Source organism: Microcaecilia unicolor, chromosome 1 (assembly GCF_901765095.1).
Source record: "Microcaecilia unicolor chromosome 1, aMicUni1.1, whole genome shotgun sequence".
NCBI classification, from domain to species: Eukaryota; Metazoa; Chordata; class Amphibia; order Gymnophiona; family Siphonopidae; genus Microcaecilia; species Microcaecilia unicolor.
The window spans coordinates 214,921,238-214,942,049 of record NC_044031.1 but is presented as its reverse complement, the minus strand read 5'-3'; the positions used below and the strand labels follow the sequence as shown (position 1 = coordinate 214,942,049).

Sequence of the window (20,812 nt, the reverse complement as noted above, 5' to 3'; positions counted from 1 at the left end):
GTGTGTGTGTTGGAGGGTTGTGTTGTGGTGTTCAACTTGGATGAAGAGGGGTGTGGGGGGGGGGGGGGGGGGTCTGGTAGCGCTGCCAGATGAGTGAGTGTGTGTGTGGGGGCAGGGGTTTCTGGAAGCGGTGCTTTGAAGATGAGTGAAGGAAGCGCTGCTAGATTGCAGGGGTTTGTTTTTTTGCCGTCACTGCCTCCTCCGCGCGATGTTCCCCCCCCCCCCTGCCGCCGCCATCCCACCCACCACGATAGTCCCGCTGCCGCCGCCATCCCACCCACCGTTGCGTAGTGTTGCTGGCGGGGGACCCAAAATCCCGCCAGCAGAAGTCCTGTGTTGTCTGCTGACTCAGCATGTTCTTCAGCATTGCTAGCCTCTGCTGGGCGGGGTTATGTGCGTCTGACGTCCTGTACGTGCATGACGTCAGACGCACAGAAGCCCTGCCTGCAGAGGCTAGTAATGCTGAAGATCACGCCGGAGTCTGAAGACAGGACTTATGCTGGCGGGGTTTCGTGTCCCCCGCCAGCAAAGGTACGTGACGGTGGGTGGCTTGGGGGGGGGGGGGGGGTTGCACCTCGTGTTTTTTGTGGGATTTCTTTTCTTCGGTTGAGGTTTGTTGGTTGTTTTGGGGGGGGGGGTTGGACCTCGGTCATTCTGTTGGCGGGGCTCCATTTTATCTATGTAGCTTTTGGGTGGTTTTCTAGGTTAGTAGCCAGCGTTTCCTTGGCAGGGGGAGGAGTAGGGAAACACGCGCTTCCTTGATGCGGTTCCTTCTTTCATTTTTCTGTTGGTTTTCCGCCCTCGACGTCATGACGTTTGACGCGAGGGCGGGGCAGCAAGTCGTTCAGTGGCTTCACCACCACGAACTTACGAACCGTTCTGGGAGTCTGAGTGACTTCAGAACGTTGTCCTCAGAACGTTGAGGGTGCGTTTTATTATATTAGATTTTATACAAGCATATCACTTGCAAAAGAAAAATTCCACTATGGTAATAATTCTAAGGGAAATTATCTGTACACAGATTAAATAATTCTATAGTTTCATATAAATCCACTACCAGAGTCCAATAGTCCTATAAAGGAGAGAAAGGAAAATCTTTATATCAAATTGAGTTTCAGACAGGTTTCTATTCGGTTTTTCTTATAGAAGAGCTCTTCTAGCTGTTATAAAGGAGGACAATTGGTCAGGATCAAAATATACATATTTCACTGACTGGTAGGAAATTAAACATTTGCATGGGTATTTAAGATAAAATGTTGCTCCCATTTGGAGTACCTCCTGTTTCATTTGCAAAAAATTTTCCGTCACCTTTGCGTTTCCCTTGCTAGATCTGGAAAAACACGAATTTGCAAACCACTTAAAGTTTTATCTTTCTTCTGAAAGAATTTTTTTTTAATCCACATCTTGTCAGAGGGTAACGCTACTGTAGCCAACAAAGTAGTAGCTGTTATTTGCTCTGTATCTGACATTTTGAGCATCCCATGCCTTTTTGAATTCAGTCATCATCTGTCTCTCTACCACCTCTTTAATGGAAGACTTTCCACATTTGTGCTGTTAAAGCAAGGAGGAAGAGGAAGAGGAGGAAGCACTCAAAGAACTTGGTACTCAGTAGATGAGAGGCTTGCGCAGGTGCAGCTTACACTTCTACGGGAATCCTGAAGAAACTGCTTTTGTCCCCATGGGAACCCCGTAGAAACTGCTTCTGTCCCTGCGGGAATCCCATGGATTCCGCGGGATTCCAGCGAACCCCATTCCCATGCAGGTCTCTACCTCACTTCACCTTCTTTCTGATCCACCCACAAGATACCCCCACTCTGGCCTGACTCTGCATAGCCCCCAAGATTGTTATGCCCACTCCCCCACATGCTACAACCTGAAGCATTTCCCAGCCCGCCCAGTCTTCTCTCCGTGCCCCAATCATGGTGAACAGCTGGACATCAGGTTGCATCCTCATCTGCCATCCTTGGCCAGACTGCTCATTTGAACCATGGAGCTATACTAAGCAATGTGACTAAGGACATCTGAGGAAGACACAGCCCAGTATGTGTTATGCACTTCCTCGCTGCACAATCAGAGCAGGGAGATTAAGAAAAGCCACTGCTGCCTGCATAGACTTCTGGGGGGGGAGAGGGGGGCGGAATTCTGCCAGGAGTAAGCTCCACTGTGGGCTATGGTTGCAACAATACACCACCAGACCACATCTCCCTTCTGTGGCTGAAGAATATTGCAGTCTTGGCATTGTTGCTTCTTGTGGCCATGAGATCCCATTTTGGTGGCCTCTCATGCCATCTCCGAAAATGGTGCACATTTCCTCAGAGAATGCCCACTCTCCCACAGGAGTGTGCTTACTTACACAGTTTGCCTATGTGAGCTAATGACAGTTCTGCAAATTGTTCTACCTAGGCCAAGAGTATACTTGCTTCCTATGCTACCTGTAAACTCGTGGTCTGTCCCTGCTTGTTGACATATGCTACCGACATGGCGTTGTCCAAATACATGTCCACAGCAGAAGCAGGAAGGCAGCCTCTACAGAAACACAGAAGCCAAAGCAGGAGTATAGGATGACAAAATTACCAAATCTACCAGGAAGAAGTAGCTCAAAGCAAATTTATTAAAGCACCAAAACAAGAGGACCCGACTTTGTCTTTCTAATGTTATCCTTTTTAAGTACTGCTGCTATGTATATTTGATTTTTTGTTTTGTTTTTATTTTTAATTATTACAGTGGCGGCTGCTGCTTTTATTTGCTTTATCTTCTGTACCAGACGCTGCTGTTAGTTGTCGCAGTGTCCTAAGGTACCTCATTTTTATTTTTTATCTGTTTACCATTCTAATGAGTTTTTGTTTTTTTTTTAGTAGTGACTAAATTCTGTGTGCTCATCTCTTACCATTGTAATGTTTACCTCTGCCCCTGACTCACTGTTACGTTTATATCCTTTTTTTATATATGTACAATTTTTAAATGCTATTATATGCTACATTTATATTCTTTTCTTAAACTTTTCACCATATTGTGATATTTTTATTCATTGCAGTCCACTTTCTTTTTATACTTTTTATATTCTATGTCTTATTTTTATATTACATCTTATATTGTATGTTTGATGCATGTTTTTAAGAGGTTTTTTTTTATGTGACATTATGAATGTTTATTATGTTTTCTTTTCACAAACAGTTATGCGTAGTGACCCTGATGAAGGCGGCTGAATCCGCCGAAACACAGCCCATCGGGTCCTCTTGTTTTGGTGCTTTAATATATCTGCTTTGAACTACATCTCCTGGTGGATTTGGTCATTGTCCAAAAATACCCAGACTGCCTTTCCTTTCAGCATGCTTGGAGACCAAGACAATCTGTTTATGGACACTTTGTTTCTCTAGATTTCACTGCCCCCGACATATGCCTCAGCCCTTCAAATACGGACCACTAACCTATCTGGGTATTCCAACTGGCTCCCTCTAAAGGGGATGTTCTTTGTTGAGCCACCATGCAAGGTTCCAAGTGGCTCTTCCACAAAAAAAAAAAAAAAAATCAAACTTCATAGTTTAGGAAATTTGTAGAAGCATCTAGTAAGCAATGCCCTCTGGAGTGGGCTCATGTGTGCCTAAGCACATGAGACCAGCTCCAGCTTTATTGCTCTGAACGCCAAAAACTTGAAGGTAGTTACTGACCATGTTCACATTTCTGGTCCCATGTGCCCCTAAATCATCTGCAACAGTACCAGCTTACCTCTGGCCTTGTTGACTTGACCACCCAACCTACCACCTCAGAAGACTTGTATTACTCGGGCAGTGGCCTACTGATCCTTCTGCTTCAATTGTGCCCTATTACTCTAGACAGGGGTGAACCAACATTCTGTCCTTCCAGAGAAAGGCTGTTACCACCAACACCACTGATGTGATAAATTCTGGGGGCTGTAGTTACATTGGAGGTTAGCAAGTGAAACTGATCATGCCTTCCCAACACAAACCTGAGAATTTCTGTCTGCTCTGCCTGAATGAGATGTGTACATATGCTTTTATTAAGTCTAAGACTGTAAAAAAAGGTATTTTCTTTACTTTCAAATGGGCAGACCATAAAGATCTCCAACTGAAAGTACAGGATACGAAGGTCAGTACTGACCTGCCTGAGGTTGAGTAGAGGCCAAAAATGTGGCACCTGGCTGGTTAAATATTACTTAGCCAGCTCTGGTGATATTCAGTGGGAAATAGCCAGCTTTCTGCTGCTGAATATCCCCAGTCAGCGGATAACGGGTTATACCGTGCGATATAACCAGCTAACTGGGAATAGTCAGCACCAGTTAAGTGGCCAAACATGGTCATGTGAATAGATAGAATATCTTTTCTTTGGCTAGTTCAAACTCAACCGGCCAGCACTTGGCTTGGCTGGTTAAGTTCAAACCAGCCAAAAATAAACTGGGCATTCAATGCTGGTAACCGAAAAGGCCTGGCATTTAATATCTAGGCTCAGTGCTGACTGCGAGAGGCAGCCCGGCTACCTTCCGTGATCTGAATATTGGGCCCCATGAGTTCTGGCACAGAAATAAGATGTGGTAACTGAATCTTGCCTTGATGAACAAAATTAATCACATAGCTCAAAACTGACAAAAAAAAATGGGCTGAGTTTTGAAAAAGTGCTCTTCAAATGAGAAAGAAAACGGAGGAGAGAAGAGATGGGGGAAACACAGTAACAAAAGAAAACGGAGGAGAGCAACAAGTGGCTAAAAGGAATTTTTCCTTCAATCCCCAAGACTGAAAGACATTCTTATTAATGCCCCTACACTGTTCTCCAGGGACTTACAGAGGGCTGATAACCAGAAACCCATTACAAAAAAACAAACAAACTATGAAGCACATCTGGCCGACTCCTAAGAATACTTTCTAAATACTAGGAGTGAAAAATGTTCCACAGCTCTGACCCACAAAACTGTTCTTTTCACCTCTGGCCTTCCAACTACCAACAAGTCAGTCAGGAAACTGATTTCAAAGTCTGTTCAATATAACCTGAGGTAGGGAAGATCAGACAGCACTTTAATTCATATTAATACAAAAAGCTAAAAATAGAAGGAAAACTTTTTTTATCAAGGGATTACAAATTCTCTTAGCAATATACATCCACAAGGAAAATTAGTTCATCTTTTAGATATAGCTTATGAAGTTGAAGCACTTTCACACAACTTGGTCTGAGCACTGAATGTGTGTTCCACAATCTACAACAATACTGTATGTTGCATGCAGATTTACTTACGTATAAAAAGCCATTAAGAAGATGCTAGATTTTACACAAAAAGATACAACTTCTTACCGGTTTACTAGGATAAACTTTGGATAGGTGATGTTTTAGTGTTCCGACTGTCCAGTCTAAGAAACAGCTGATTGTTTGGTCATCATATTTTTGATTGGGAGCTTTAATGACAAGAGTCACTGGACTATCCATCACATTTTGGTCCATGTTGCTTAAAAAAAAAAAAAAATCTTACAGGAAGGATAAAAGACCCTATTAACCTCACTTGAAGCAAATCTGGTGTAGTTTAGTGTTTAAAAACACAAAAGACCACTTATTCATTCATTTCGGAGACCAGATGGCAAACCTTCATCCATTCTGAAAAGTACCAAAATAAGCCTTCTGAAAATCATGTGTAGCTGATGATGTTCTAAACCACTGAGCAACTGTCTGACCATTTGTAATCCACGAGCCAGCCTGCAGAAAATAAAAATAGCAGTGAATTATGAAAAGAATGAGAAGGATGCCTCCAGGTTCAACCATTATTCTTCATGTCAGTACATTTTTTTTTTTTCATCTTACTTTGCACATCTAAGAAAAATGTGAAGGTTCACATTTGACCCTCAAGTTCAATGCTTCAATGAGGTTTGTGGCCTCAATACTAGAAAATCCTAAATAGTGATCATGTTCAAAATCTGACCTGTGCTATTTTTATATTACTATAAAAACCTTTATTCCATCCTACACTTTTTTGCCCTTCCTAGATTTTTGTTTACTTTTTTTTTCCAATTCTTATTTTATTCACATCCAGAACAACTGACACATTACAACTGCGATATTAATGGTACAATTAAAAGTAATTCCAGATTGCTGATTTTCTTATACAGTTCTTCCCCTACTACCCCCCTCTACCCACCTCCTCCCAACACACAACCCTTATCTAACCCTTTTAACAATTCAAAATCCTGCTCCTTGCAACTGGGGTGAGAGACCCAGAATGGAGACTAGGTTTTACAAAACATGCCGCCTCTCTTTGAGGCCAGGTCTATGATTCCTTTCTTCTCTAATGAGCAACAATGGATCATTGCCGACCTCCAGTGTGCTACACTTGGGCCCTCCGTGTCCAGCCACAACTGCAGAATTGTTCGTTTTGCCATCAAAGTAGATCTCTTCAAGAATGCCTTGTATCCCACCGGCATTGGTCGCTGTGTCTTATATAAATCAAATAGCTGTTCTGGACATGGGCGCCAACGGCATGTCCAAACTTTGTTTACTTTTAAATTGTAGTGCAAGCATAAACAAATAGCATGCAAATTCAAAGAAAAAAAAAAAAAAAAAAAAAAAAAAAAAAAGACTGACAACATACATAAAGGCTTGCACAAAATAGAATCACATTACATACTCTTGTAAGAAAGATACTGCAAGCAATAAAGCTTTATTAAACACAATCTCTTAACCATCTCATGATATACTGTAAAAGGAAAAATGGACCTCAAATGTGTTCAAAATGCTTTCCAGTTAAAGGAATGAGGTTGAGAAATTATTTCTTAACTAAAGAAAAGAAAATTATCGGGTATCAACACTGTTGGGTGTTGTCCCTTCCTAGCAGCAGGTGGTGGTAGAGAAAACTGAATTCTGCCAGTGACATCACAAACATAAGCAGAGGTGCTCCTCGGAACAATCCAGTATGCATTCTTCTCAAGCAGCAGGTGATCTCTTTATAACACACCCATGCCCCATCAACTACTGCAGTTACAAGGATAATCAAGCAAGCAAAACACTGTAGAGTGGCACTTGCTACCCTGCATATACCAGGATATAACCATATCATAACAACTCGTATGGCTTCCAATGTTTTTTTAGAAGCGCTGAAAAGGAAGCACAGAGCACACCCAGAACTCCAAGCTGAAGTCTTTCAAGGGCAGGACTTCAGAACAGTGTTGCTGACTAAAGTAAAGAAAATCATCATGTAAGATAGACAATTTCTCTTTTCTTAGCATCAGCTCCACTGTTCGAACCAATGGGATGTACCGAAGCAGATCCATTGGGCAGGGGAAGACAAGGCCCCTCCAAATGACAGCTCTGCTGAAGGCTGAGCATACTGTGGCCGGCACACCCAATCTATACCGCTTAGCAAAGGAATGAAGCGACTCTCCCCAGGGGATATTGCCCAGGCCTCTGTCCAGTAAGCAGTCCGAGCCCTAGTAGAGTAAGCTTTGAGCCCGAGGCACTTGTTGATTTAAGTGGACTCAATAGTCACCTTAATCTACCTCGCAATGAAGGCCTTCAAGGCCGCCTGGCCCTTCCGAGGACCATGGAAAAGTACGAAGAGGTGGTCTGAGAGACAAAACTCATAAGTCTCCTTGAGGTACTTGAGCAGCGTCCTCCTAACATCCAGCTTGTGAAGCCTCCAACAATCTGGCAGCAATCCTAGCATCATCATCATGGAAAGAAAACAAACCTCCTGATTCACATGGAACGGAGACACCACCTTCAGAAGAAAAGGATGGTAGCATGCACAAGGACATGGAATACTCCGAGGAGAGGTAGGAATACAGACATGGTAGGGCCTGCAATTCAGAAACCCTCCTAGCAGAGGTGATGGCCACCAAAAACACCATCCTGAGAATAAGATCCTTGCTGAAAGCCAAACACAGGGGCTAAAAAAACAGAGGCTTGGACAAAACCCAGCGGACCAGATTACGGTCCCAAGAAGGAAAGAAAAAGGACAAAGAGGGAGGCACAGATATGCCATCCCCTTCAGAGATACCTCTCTAAGCAAAGCCAGAAAAATACTCTTCCCCTTCCCCCAAAAGCTGGGCAATGCAGCCACACAGACCCTCAGGGGAGCTGAAGACCAGCCCCTGTTCCAGTCCTTGCTGAAGAAAACCCAAAACACTGGGAACCGAAGTCCTCCGGGGACAAAGGGACTGTTCCCCACACCAGGATTACATGGCAGACCTACACATAAACCAGGGACATAGAGGACTTCCTGGAACGAAGCAGGAAGAAAGTACTTGGGGGAAACCCTGAACTTCTCTAACCATTGCCTCTCAATGGCCATGCTGTAGGGATGTGGATCCTCCTTTAACCAGCCCTTGCTGGAGCAGATCTCAACCCCTGGGTAGTGGGTCCTCCACCAGCAGATGCCAGAGATCCACATACCAAGGTCTGCGAGGACAACCTGATGACACCAGTAAGACCAAATGAGGATGATGTGCAGCGACTAATGAGAAGCCATGGAAAACAACTTGGGAATGGGAGGGGGGGTCCACTACTGGCCTAGGCATCTATCCTTGAGAGGTCGGGTCCCTTAAGACTGAAAAATGCTCCACTTTCACACTGACTCTGGATGATATCAAGTCGAATTGAAGCGGTCACCAACAGTCCATAAGGAGCTGGAAGGCCTAAAGTCCCAGCTCCCATTCTTCTGGATCCAGGAGAGAAGGATTGAGAGAGTCCACCTGCACACTATCTCTGCCTGCAATTTGGACCCCTGAGACAGCCTACAGATGCATCTCTGCTCACCAACAGAGACTCTAGTCTCCACCTCCAGAGCCACCACCAGACTCCTAGTTCCACCCCTGACCGATGATGTATGCCACTGCCATAGCGTTGTCCGACTGTAATCTGACCACTTTCTCTCCCAAGATAAGCTGAAACTCCTGTACAGCCAGACAGACTACCAGAGTCTCCTGGTGGTTGATGGATCAGAATGCCTCCTGGTTTGACACTGTGCCATACACCCAAGACAGTGAGCTCCCTAACCAAGTAGTCTTGCATTCGTGGGGAACAGCTGAGAAGGATCCAGAGGGACCAGTCTCAAAAGGTTCATTGGACTGTCCCATCATGCCAGACTGATCCTTGCCCTAGGCGTGAGTGTAAGAGAACGATGAAAGTCTTGAGAGGGCAGTGCCCAATGAGACAGCATATGAGCCCTCTCCCATGGCACCACCTCCAGAGTCATGGAGATACTCTAGATACTGACACAGGGTCAAATGGCTCTTGGGCCTGTTCACTACTCAGCCCAGGGATTCCAGGAGAGAAATGACCTACAAGGAAGCAACCTGGCTTCCGAAGTTGAGTCAGCCCGAAATAGCTAATCAATCATCGAAGCGGGGATGAAGCCGAATACCCTGACATCAGAGCTGCACAGCCTCCACCTCCATCACCTTGGAAAACATGCTGGGCGCCTTAACCTGGCCAAAGAGCAAGGGCCAAAGCAAAGTGCCACCACAACACACAGAAATACAGATATCTCTTGTGATGATCAGCAGTGAGGAAGTGGAGATGGGCTTCTGCGAGGTCCAGGGAAGTCAACAACTCCCCCAGCTGCATCGAGGCAATGACTGAGTGTTTCTATCTGGATACCCTGAAATCGCAGACAAGAATCCACCCCTTGAGGTCCAGGACAGGAGAAGCTACCCAAGACCTGCACTTTGAAAGGTAAAATTATGTCTTACCTGATAATTTTCTTTCCATTAGTCCCTCAGATCAATCCAGACACTTGTGGGTTATGCCTCTCCTCTAGCAGGTTAGATGTAGCAAACTTCTGAGTTCTCTCTAATAGAGCATGTGCAGCCAGCCTCACTTCAGTATAACGATACCAAAGCAGTAAGAGCCATAGAACACTCTCCTGTCTATGCAAAAGCAGCATAAACTTGGAAGAAACTCTCCGAGCTACTATAACTTAGAAATGTAAACATAAATACACTCTAACAGCCTTACCCGTCCAGAGACAAAGGAACATGAACAGAACCGACTGAAGTATAGTGAATCCGATCAGAGATTACGAAAGCGAATTCCAGGGAGGGGCTCTGGATTGATCTGAGGGACTAATGGAAAGAAAAGTATCAGTTAAGACATAATTTTACCTTCCATAGCGTCCCCAGATCAATCCAGAGACTTGTGGGATGTACCAAAGCAATCCTCATCAAAGGTGGGACCGGCCTACTCCGGCCGCCAACACAGAAGTTCCAACAAGCGCCTCTCGACGCGCAGCAACATCAAGACGGCAATGCATAACAAAGGAATGCCAGGTGGCTGGGGGGCGTTTCCAAGATGGTGACTCAACTTTGTTTGTGAGCGTTCGAGCATCTCTGGATATAATATTTTCTTGTTTGTCTTTCAAAATGCCGCACTGTAAGAGAAAAGGAGTGGTAAAGAACCTACCGCCATCGGTTCGTACCTCTTCGTCGGTCCAGATAACTCTCGACCGATTCACAACAAATCTTTCACAACAAGCCGGAATGCAGCAGACCGCTGTGGGCGTCGATGAAGGAACGTCGGCTCACTTGGTAACTGAAACATCACTTTCGCCACCGGAGGTTAATCACCCACCTTGCCCAGCTTCTCGGCGTGAGAAAGGGTCAGATCCAGTTGCCTCGGAAGGCGAGAGCGACGGATCCGTTTATGGCGGCCCCCACTCTACGAGGGCAGAGGAATCATCGTTGGAGATTCAGGCTCCCCAGGTGGTCACGCTGGAACTAATCTGGAGAGCTATTCAAGATTTAACTAAAACGGTCGCACATACTGCCCAGGAGACCTCATCTCTTGTAAGTAAAGTAAATACTTTAACTGAAACTATGGAAAACCTGAAAACTGATACTACAACTAAAATTGACTTGATTCAATCAGAAGTTGTTTCGCTGAAATCGGTTAATGCCGCTTTGATCAAAGATAAAACGGTGATATTGAGGAAAATTGAACAAATTGAAAACTTTAACAAACGCCTGAATTTAAGGATATTAAAATTTTCCGGTAATAACTGGCCTGAGCTCGACGGAACTTTTTAGAAAATATTTGATTGAAAATTTACAATATTCCCCCTCTTTGATTCCTCCAGTTAACAAAATTTATTATATCCCTTTGTCTAAAAATAAGGAGGGGGAAATGAAACAAGTTCGATCTCAGACCAATCCTCAGACCAGCGATCAGGATTTACAAGATATCTCAGCACTGTTGGAACAATCATTTTCAGATATATCTCAGCGACAAACTCTATTAGTATCATTGGTCTTTGAATAAGATCTTAATGCTATCATGAAACAATACTTTAAAAATGTTATGAAAAATTTTTGTGGATCAAGGGTTTGGATTTATCCGGACGTTACTAAGATGACACAAGAAAAAAGGAAACTATTTCTTTTACTTAGAGAGGAAACCAGGGCAATTGGAGCTAGTTTCTTGTTATCCTACCCATGCAAATGTATTGTGAAATATCAAAATGTGAAATACGTTTTCTTTGAGTCAGACCAACTTAAAACTTTTTTTGGATCAAAAAAAGCTCTCCAGTGTAACTCCAGTGAGAAGTACAATAGCTGATTAATATTTAAGATTGTGTAAAAAGAGTAACGCCTTAATTATTTTGATATATTTCCTTTTGATCTCCTTGTCTTGTTGGAACGCCCCCAATTATTGAGGTCTAAGGAAGAGAAAATATATCTTATGTTAATGATTTTGATAATCATATGTTTAAATGATTTTCTAACTCTGTGTTTCTAATACAAGATGTAAGGCTTGTTTATGTTAATAATAAATAAATAATAAATTTTAAAAAAAAAAAAAAAACAAAGGAATGCCAAGATGACCAAGACGCCGCTTAACAAATGTCCTCCAACGACACCAGACGACACTCCGCAAAAGAAGAGGCCTGAATCCTCTTGGAGAGTGCCCAAATGTGAATAGGGAAAGAATCCCCCAACAACAGGTAAGCTGACGCAATAGCCTCCCTAAGCCACCGATCGACCGTGGCCTTAGAGGTCATGTTCGCTTTCTTATGACCTGCGAACAGCACAAAAAGATGATCTGCTTTCGAAATGAATTAGTCGCCTCCAAATAACACATCAGAGGTCCCATAACGTCTAAACCCCGTAGAGCTCGAAAATTGTGAGGGAAATTCTCTTGCTTGAAGGATGGATGGCAACACCACTCCTTAGTTAACGTGAAAACGCGTAACTACCTTATAAACCAAGGACGGCACCCTTCGAACTGTCACTCCCGCCTCTGAAAAATACGGAGAAAGGGGCTCGGCACGAAAGGGCCTGAAGCTCAGACACCTGCCTGGCTGAAGCCATTGCCACCAGAAACACAGTCTCCAACTTAAAAACATTCAAGATCTTTACTCAGGGGCTCGAAAGGAGACCGCCGAAACGCCCTAAGGACCAGGTTCAAATTCTAATCCGGCACCACCGGAACCCAAGGAGGTCTGAGATGCCCTACACCGCGAAGAAAATGAACGAACTCCGGAAGAGACACTAAGGAGTGGCTCCCCGAACGACCCCTCTAGGAAGCCAATGCCGCTAACTGACCCTTTAAAGTACTTAGCGACAGCTCCTTAACCATCACTTCCTGCAAAAAGGCCAGAACGGACCCAAGAGGGTCTGATGAGGGGAAATGCTTGCCAAGGAACCCCAAGCCACAAACGACCTCCACACTCCATCATACACAGTAGAAGTGGAACATTTGCGCACCTGTAACATGGTCCCAAAAACCGCCTCCGGCTATCCTGGACACCTCAGACGCGACCGTACAAAGGCGAGGCCATAAGCCCAAATGGAGCGTGATCTTTCATGACTACCGGCCCCTGATGGATAAGACGCGGCCAGTGAGACAGGTGGAACGGCTCGTCGATCAGGAGGCGAATCAAGCCCGCATACCAAGGACATCTGGGCCAGTCCGGCGCAATAAGTATTACCGGACCCGGAAGACGAGAGATTTCCCCCCTACTTGACCGACCATCGGCTACGGAGGAAAGACATATAGAAGCTCCAATGGCCAGGGCTGAAGAATATTCCTTTGGACTCAAACTCTCTGCCTCTTAACTGTTGTTGCTCACAGCTTTATTAGTAGTAACAGTGGAATTTGAACCGTCTACCTCTGCATTACAAGACCAGTGCTGTTACCACTTGGTCACAGCTTCACTTTGCTGAAGAACCGGGTCACCTTGGGATTGTAGAATCAAGCCATTAAATCAATCACCGGAGTCCACCAGCGATCCGAAATCTGGCTGACAGCCGGCGGAGAGAGCTCCCACTACCCAGCATCCAAGCGATTGCGACTGAAAAAGTTGACCTGTACACTTAGCACTCTCGCTATGTGAGCCGCCGATAACCGAACATGACGCTTCTCTGCCCCAAGAGACAGCACGGATGCCTCTTCTGCCAGCGGAGCACTTCGAGTTCCGCCCTGCCGAATGACGTACGCTACCGCCGTCGCATTGTCGCAGAGAACTCGGACTGGTTGAACTCTCTACATCATCTCGAAAGCTAGGAGTGCCAACCGAAACACCCGAAGTTCCATGAGATTGAACTGCAACCTGGACTCCGAGGGGGACCAACTCCCCTGAGCTGAGTGGCCGAGAACCACACGCCACTCCGACGCGGTGAGAGGCATGCCTTGAGTCATTATCCGACCTGAGCCAACATCGCAGAGCAAAAGAAGCTCACGGTGTCCAGGGAAAACAAATCGAAGAACCTTGGAAAGGAAAGATCAACGGCTGAGTAGATACCATTGCAAAGGCCGCATGCGGCTCTGGGCCCAAGGAACGACCCCTGAACATAGTCCAACGCTGTTGGAGCCTTCAGCCGAATGAGGGAAGAAAGAGAGAGAAGCAAAATTTAAAACTGAAGAGTTCTGAAAACTGTTCCAGTCATGTAAGAACTACTTGGCCAAGCAAGCCATAAGAGATAATGATATAAAATATGCCCCACTGGAAATCTAGCTGAGCCCACAGTATCTAATAGGATGGAAAAAAGCCTTGAACCTATAACCTTCAGGCTGAAAGGCCAGCAGCCCTCCTCAATAAAACTAGATTGATGTAAACAATACCCACAGAGCAAATGCCACCAGGGGAGCCCAGAGGGTGCAGGGTTACCAAGGAAACCGAGAGAAACCTGAGAGGCCTGCACTAGCCTCAAAATGTAACATTTCTCACAGAAACATGTAGTCAACAGCCTTAAGCCTGACTACTAAAACACTGTACTGCCATGTCTGAGAAAGGAGAAGAGTGGAAGAGTGAAAACCTAGGGTAGGATCCCTAATCCTGATCCCTTCCTCCCTTCCATTAAAGATGTACACACCCCCTGAACCTCCTCAAGGAGGATCCAGAAATAGTCTTACTGTAACTCACCTCGAGAAGCACAGGCATCTCTACCAGGAGACTTTCAGATAGGCAGTACTTTCCAAGCAGCAGCATAAGGCTCTCACTGTCACGGCACAGCTGCAGGGGACTAAAGGGTCACCTACCTCGCCCCTGGAAAGCTGAGGAAGACTCAAAGCTGTGGAAAACCAATATGCAGAAACTGGCGTGCTCCACACTAGTTTCCCAATCACATTCCTGAAAGGTCTACATATAAAAAAGCCTGAATTGCAAGCACATCTGAACCCAGGGGAGCACTGGGGCCTCAGCAGTGCCATGTGGAGTGGCAATAAAGATGGAGCTATACTAGATTGTAAGCTCTTGAGCAGGGACTCTCTCTTATGACACACTGAGCCTGCAAATAGGTGGGAAAATGTGGGATACAAATGCAATAAATAAATGTCAGGTGTTCAGCGCTGTGTTTGGTAGCGCATACAAATGCTAATAATCAAGCCCGCACATACACCCAAGAACAGAATAACCTCATAAACCTAACAGGCTTCCGCCGGCATCCTAGTGCCCGACCAAATGGAAGAGCTAACCGCAGAGGATATAAAATTAGCACTTACAATGCCTGTATAAAGAACGGAATCAGTTCTTCCCTTTTAAGAGCCTGGTCGCGGTGAGGTCAACTCCCTCACCCGCAGGCAACTCCCTCTGTTCAAGGTGCCCTGAAAAGGATTCCCCTGACCCTGGGACACCCTCCGAATCCATATGTCGTCCCAGGGTTATTATGGAGGGCTAAGTGACTTGCTCACGGACAGAAGGAGCAGCAGAGGGAAACAAACCCAGACAGTCAGGTTCAAAGCCTGCTGCACTAACCATTATGCTACTCCTCCACTCTACCGGCCCCTTAAACCCAATTGGGCCGTCTTAGGCGGCTTCTGTATGAACTCAGAGCCCGAGGCAGCAGAGCCTCGAAAATTGCCGCCTCCTGCCCCTCTCCCTCAGAGCGCAATAAAAACGCTTTGAGCAAAAGAGTACAAACTCCGGGGGAAATGCCCCCATAATAGCCTTTTCTGGGAGAGAAACCGAGGCTTCTCTGTCGGAGGGAGCCCCAGCAGATCCTGCCGCCACATCCTGAGACCGTGGCGCTAGTGAGAAAATGGCACCGGCAGATCAACCGTTCCAGTCACAGACTTTCCCACCAAGCGAGAAATGATCCTTTTGGCGCCCAACATGCGATCCCCTGATCCGCACTATGACTCACTACAGTCGCGGAACAAAACTCGCAGGGAAGCAACGTGCCACCGTGCCCCACAGTGCGAGCCACGCATAACGGACTCCAACAGAACGGACATAGCCCCAAAAGTCTTACCTTCTCCGCAGTCCCAGCCCTGCTCACGTTCCAATTAAGCTGAACGGAGAATTGTTCCAAGCGCCAAGCAAGCCAAATGAGGCTGGACTGGAGAATCGTTCCGTCTGGTTCTTTTTTTTTTTTTAAGAGACAGGAGAGGAATACAGCCAAAATCCTCAACAGAATTTAAGTAGGCTGACAGGGGGAGAAGGGTAGGGACCTGGCACCACCAGGTGTATCCCAGAATGTGCTCCAGCACCTCAACCCCAGAGAAAGCTCAACACACCCGAGGGAACGGGATAGGAGCCTCAAGTCACAGAGCTGCACTTCATGCTCCCTTCTACCTGCTAGATAGAGAGAATACTGAAGGGAGGCTGGCTGCACATGCTCTATTGTAGCAAACTTCTGAGTTCTCGCTATCTAACCTGCTAGAGGAGGGGCACAACCCACAAGTCTCTGGATTGATCTGGGGACGCTATGGAATGCCACTCCAGACTACATCATATTTAAAGCACCTCTCAACAAAATTCAAACCCCACCTCAAAATCTGGTTCTTTAAGCAATCTTTTGGCTCCCTTACCTTTCCGTCTCTACTAGTCTCCTCTTCTCAACCTTCCACTACTCTGTGTTATTAATTTAACTTCCTTTCCATTTCTTAACATATATTTATGTTTCAACATTTTTTATTGATGATACTTCAAAATACACAACAATATTTCTTCATGAACTGGAGTAACATAATAGGTGCTTAGATATACTAGATCAATACAACCATAAAATGTATCATCGACTTTTCTCCCCCCCCCCCCCCCCCTCTGAATAACCAAAGGTAATGTAGTTATAGCCATAACATCCGTAAATTCAACTACAACTATGAGTTTGAGATAGATACCCCAGTGAACAGAGTCTACCTATCCACCTCCGGCTGGCAAACCTCCGAACTGGCAGCTAGATAAAAGAATTACCCCACAGAAAGCTTGTACTCTTATAGCCTCCTATGTATCTGCCATGCACGGCACCCTCACCATAATACCGGAGATGTGTCTATAAAGGGTAAATGGCATATTCAGTGGGGCTTCACATCTCTTGCAATTCCCAAAAGAAACCCCCTTCTCCTCTTCTTTGGGGAAAAAAAAAAAAAAAAAAAAAACTTCAAAAACCATTTAGTATCAAGCTTCGTGCTTTCTTAACATATATTTATAATGTGATATGCCTAGTGGCATTATGTTACTTAGGCTGTATATAAGGCATATGCAAACAAATATTCTACTGATAAGATAAGATATGCTGGAAACCCATCAGAGATCAAAGTCAGTAATCTAAAATGGAGGAGGACATGATCTAGGAGGTCAATGCTGCAGATTTATCATGATACATGTTGTACTGAATAAGTGTAGTAATACTCACTATCAAACATATAAACGGCAAGTGACCGACTCACCTGCAAATGCACAGTAGAGTCGGAACGCTGAGAGTGTAGAAGTCCAAGCCCCGCCTCCACCAGCAGTACAGCCCAATAGGGAGGAGGGCTTGGACATCGGAGGAGGAGGGAGCAGGGAGGGAAGGAGGAGGCGGAACGGAGGGAAACAGACGCTGGGGGGGAGGGCAGGGGAGAGAGCAGAGTTGGTGGACGGGGGGAGGCCATAGGAAAACAAAAAACTAGCCCGTTGTTACGGGCTTAACGGCTAGTTTTCATATAACTGAACAAGCTCCCTCCCACATTTCTTCTACTTCTTAATGCAGAGGTGTAGGCAGGTGGCAATGGATACTATGTCCCATCATGGTTTAAAGCAGTGGCTCCCAAACCTGGTCCTGGAGGCACCCCAGCCAGTCAGGTTTTAAGGATATACACAATGAATATTCATGAGAGAGATTTGCATGCAGTGGAAACAGTACATGCAAATCTCTCTCATGAATATTCATTATGGATATCCTGAAAACCTGACTGGCTGGGGTGCCTCCAGGACCAGGTTTGGGAACCACTGGTTTAAAGTCCTGCCACTGTTTTGGTTGCAGCCCTTACCTCTGGTTCAAGGGTGGAAAGTTTTGTTTTGGGTGCCACAGGCCTCATTGAAAAGAATTTCCAAGCACACCTGAATAAATTGCCTATACACATAACATCTTATGAATTCCAGAATGAAACTCTCTTTGGTACAATTCAAGTATTACAACAGCATTAGAAGTAAATTTGAGAGACTGAGATCATACTCCACCATACCCTGCCTTAGGTTCATTACTATCATGGTATGTGTGAAAATCATCTATTTGGAGACACTGATCACGTGGAACATGTTTTATTAAAAGCTAAGCATCAGCCCAACTTAAAAGCAGAATAAAAAAAAAGGTATAAAGAAATCATTCTTTTATTTTTTAATTTATTTAGATTTTACTCATACCTTTTCAGTAGAAGCTCAAGATGAATTACATTTAGGTATACTGGGTATTCTTAACTTCTTATGACAGCCTCTAGCTTCTCTTTAGCTAACAATTCTGTGGCAACTGCTCACCCACCAATTAATAGAGTTAGCGCCTCACTTACCCACCAGTATCAGGTAAAACATTTGGGGGGGGGGGGACCTGAACATTTTTCCTGCATTGCCCTGCTGGTGTCTATAAACTCTCTCAATAAAGTGGTCTTTTCTCCTGATGTTAAGAAGCCACCTAGCAGGTAAAATGTTAGCACCAGCTACTAGACAGCAACCAACTATATTTTGTTTATCTAGCAGAACACTATCCACTTTCCCTTTGCTTGCTGAACAATCTGTGCCTTGGCAAAAGCAACACCTCCTGCCTTGGGCACCGCCTCCTCCAAAATGGTTGGGATGCACTGAGCAGAGCTAAGCACCATATAAAGAGGAAGGAGGTGTTGCTCCTGTCTCCAACTTTTTTGAGGGCAGGGCGTCACTACAACACCAGGGTGAATCTTGGGGGGGGGGGGCGCTAGGGGTCGAGGCAGGGACTGGGAGATGCGAGGGAAGGCCGCAGGGCTGCAGGGTTCACCGGACCACAACGTCAGGGGGCGGGGTCAGGAGGTGCGGGGGTGTCAGGAGGGCCAGGAGGACGGAGGCGGTCCACTGGACACCAAAGATTTGTGTGCTGTCAAATGCATTTGACAGCTTCAGTCGCAAACAGTAACTGAGCCTTTGTGCATCGAGCCCTAAGTCTGATAAAGCTATCATCAACTTAGAAGTAACAAGTAATCGTACTTCCTCTTCCGCAGGAGCAGTCGCTCTTAGAATCCTAGGCTTAACCAGCCATTCCCCCACCCCACCCCTTACAAACAGAAAGCTCCGTTTCTCTACTAACAGAGCCCTCCTTTTTTAACATTATTTTTATAAACAATAACCTTACATCAATAAGGGTAACACAAAAATCCCAATAGAAATAAGGAGACACAACCAAACATCCATGTTCGACATCTCCATTTAACCCCAACCCTCATATACAGCATTGATTCCCTCCCTCCCTCACCCTCATCCCATCCAAGGTACATTCAAGGACCCTTTAGGCACCCTAACAGGTAGTTAATACTGTTTTTCAGGCTGAGGTTTAAGTTCGCACTGCAACTCACCGCTCAGAATCTCTTCCTCCTCCTCCTTTGTCGACGGCCCCGGGCGCTCCGTTCTCCAGACCCCTGCGCCGGGGCTCCCGCTGCCCCTTACGTGAGGCTCACTAGTTGAACCCAAAGATGTAGTTTTACTACCCCACCACCCCAAAATTTGTTTTTAAAGTAAGATGGAGACCGGAAATGCGTCACAATCCCTCCCTGTCATCGGCAACTGCCCTCAGTACAGACAAGAACAGACAGCCTTAGCCCAAATACCTATGAAGAAATACACAAGACGGAAGAAGACATCCGGGAAGCGCGAGGAAAGACGGTTTCGGTATGCGCATGCGCAGAATGGGCGACCAAGCCACGCCTCTCCCTCGTGAGGGTGGAGCTCCAGTGGAAGATGACATCAACGCCCTCCTGGGGTTGAAAGTAAAAGCAGTGCCGCGTTCTTTAGTACTGAATGCCAAGCTGACTGGTTTGTTAAAATCGGCGGTCTTTGCAAAAAGCAAAGGGGTGACCCTGTATCAAAATGAAAGAACTATTCGCAAAGACAGAAAGAGAAAGTATGGGAGTGGGGAGAAGAGTTACTACTGCTACTGTCATTTCCATAGCACAGATGTATGGCGATGTACTGCGCTGTACACTTGAACATGAAGAGACAGTCCTTGCTCGACAGAGCTTAACAATCAAGGGATAAAGGAATTACTTTAGGTGAGAATGATAAAACAGACATGCCATCGCAGCTGTTTGGTTTCTGGCAGAGGTTAAATGTCAGGTTATGTTGCCTTCATAAAACAAACAACTAGCGATTACTGAACTACTACTACTACTACTACTACTACTACTACTACTATTTAGCATTTCTATAGCGCTACAAGGCATACGCAGCGCTGTACAAACATAGAAGAAAGACTACTAGGAAACGACAGGCGGACAGTACGGCCACACTCCAGTTGTGTAATTCTGGAGTTGATATACTTAGCGTGTTGGGGGGGGGGGGGGGGTGCTTTTTCTGTGACTATTTTTTTTCCAACCCATTGGAATGTTGGAATTACATAGAGGATCGAAAACGTGTAGATGTTAGCCTATCTGTCCATGTGCAAAACTATCTGAGAAAAAAAAAACTGGTAAAATGGGGTAGATCAGACAGGAAATTCCAATGATTCTAAGGGTGGACTATCCCAAAGAGTGAGATTTTTCAATGTGTCTGGGGCATACAATAGTTAGGAAAATATGTTACATTGCTTTGCAAATGAAAGAAGCAACCCAGAATAATATCTGCCTTTCACTGGGGTCTCTGAAAGAATATGGACAGTATGAGGACAGTTTTTAAAGGAATTTGCTCAGATAACTAGGGAGATCTAAATTCCCCAAGCTCAAAAATGTTGTTTACTCAGCATGTCCACAAGGATATTGTACAAGTAGCTATTGATACTATATTTTCAAAGTCCTGGATCCCAGACCATCAGAAGTAACCATGATGAAGCAACTGATGCAGCTGGAGGCAAAACATGGATTTATGTCTGATGATTGTCACTTTTATTTGCTGAAAGCTTATCAGATAAGTTGTAGGTTTTTTTTCTTAATTAAGATATTTTAAAAA

At 45.2% G+C, this 20,812-nt stretch overlaps 1 protein-coding gene across 1 annotated transcript in view; it reads right to left on the bottom strand.

The window, feature by feature from the left end:
- Positions 1–19,540, bottom strand: part of HERPUD2 (HERPUD family member 2) — a 116,315-nt gene extending 96,775 nt beyond the window's left edge. The window contains exons 1-2 of the mRNA XM_030204253.1: positions 19,228–19,540; positions 5,302–5,697 (exon numbers count right to left, since the gene is read on the bottom strand). Of these exons, the coding sequence (XP_030060113.1) occupies positions 5,302–5,448 (147 nt within the window). The 5' untranslated portion in view covers positions 5,449–5,697; positions 19,228–19,540. The remainder of the gene's footprint in view (positions 1–5,301; positions 5,698–19,227) is intronic.
- Positions 19,541–20,812: the final 1,272 nt, after the last annotated feature.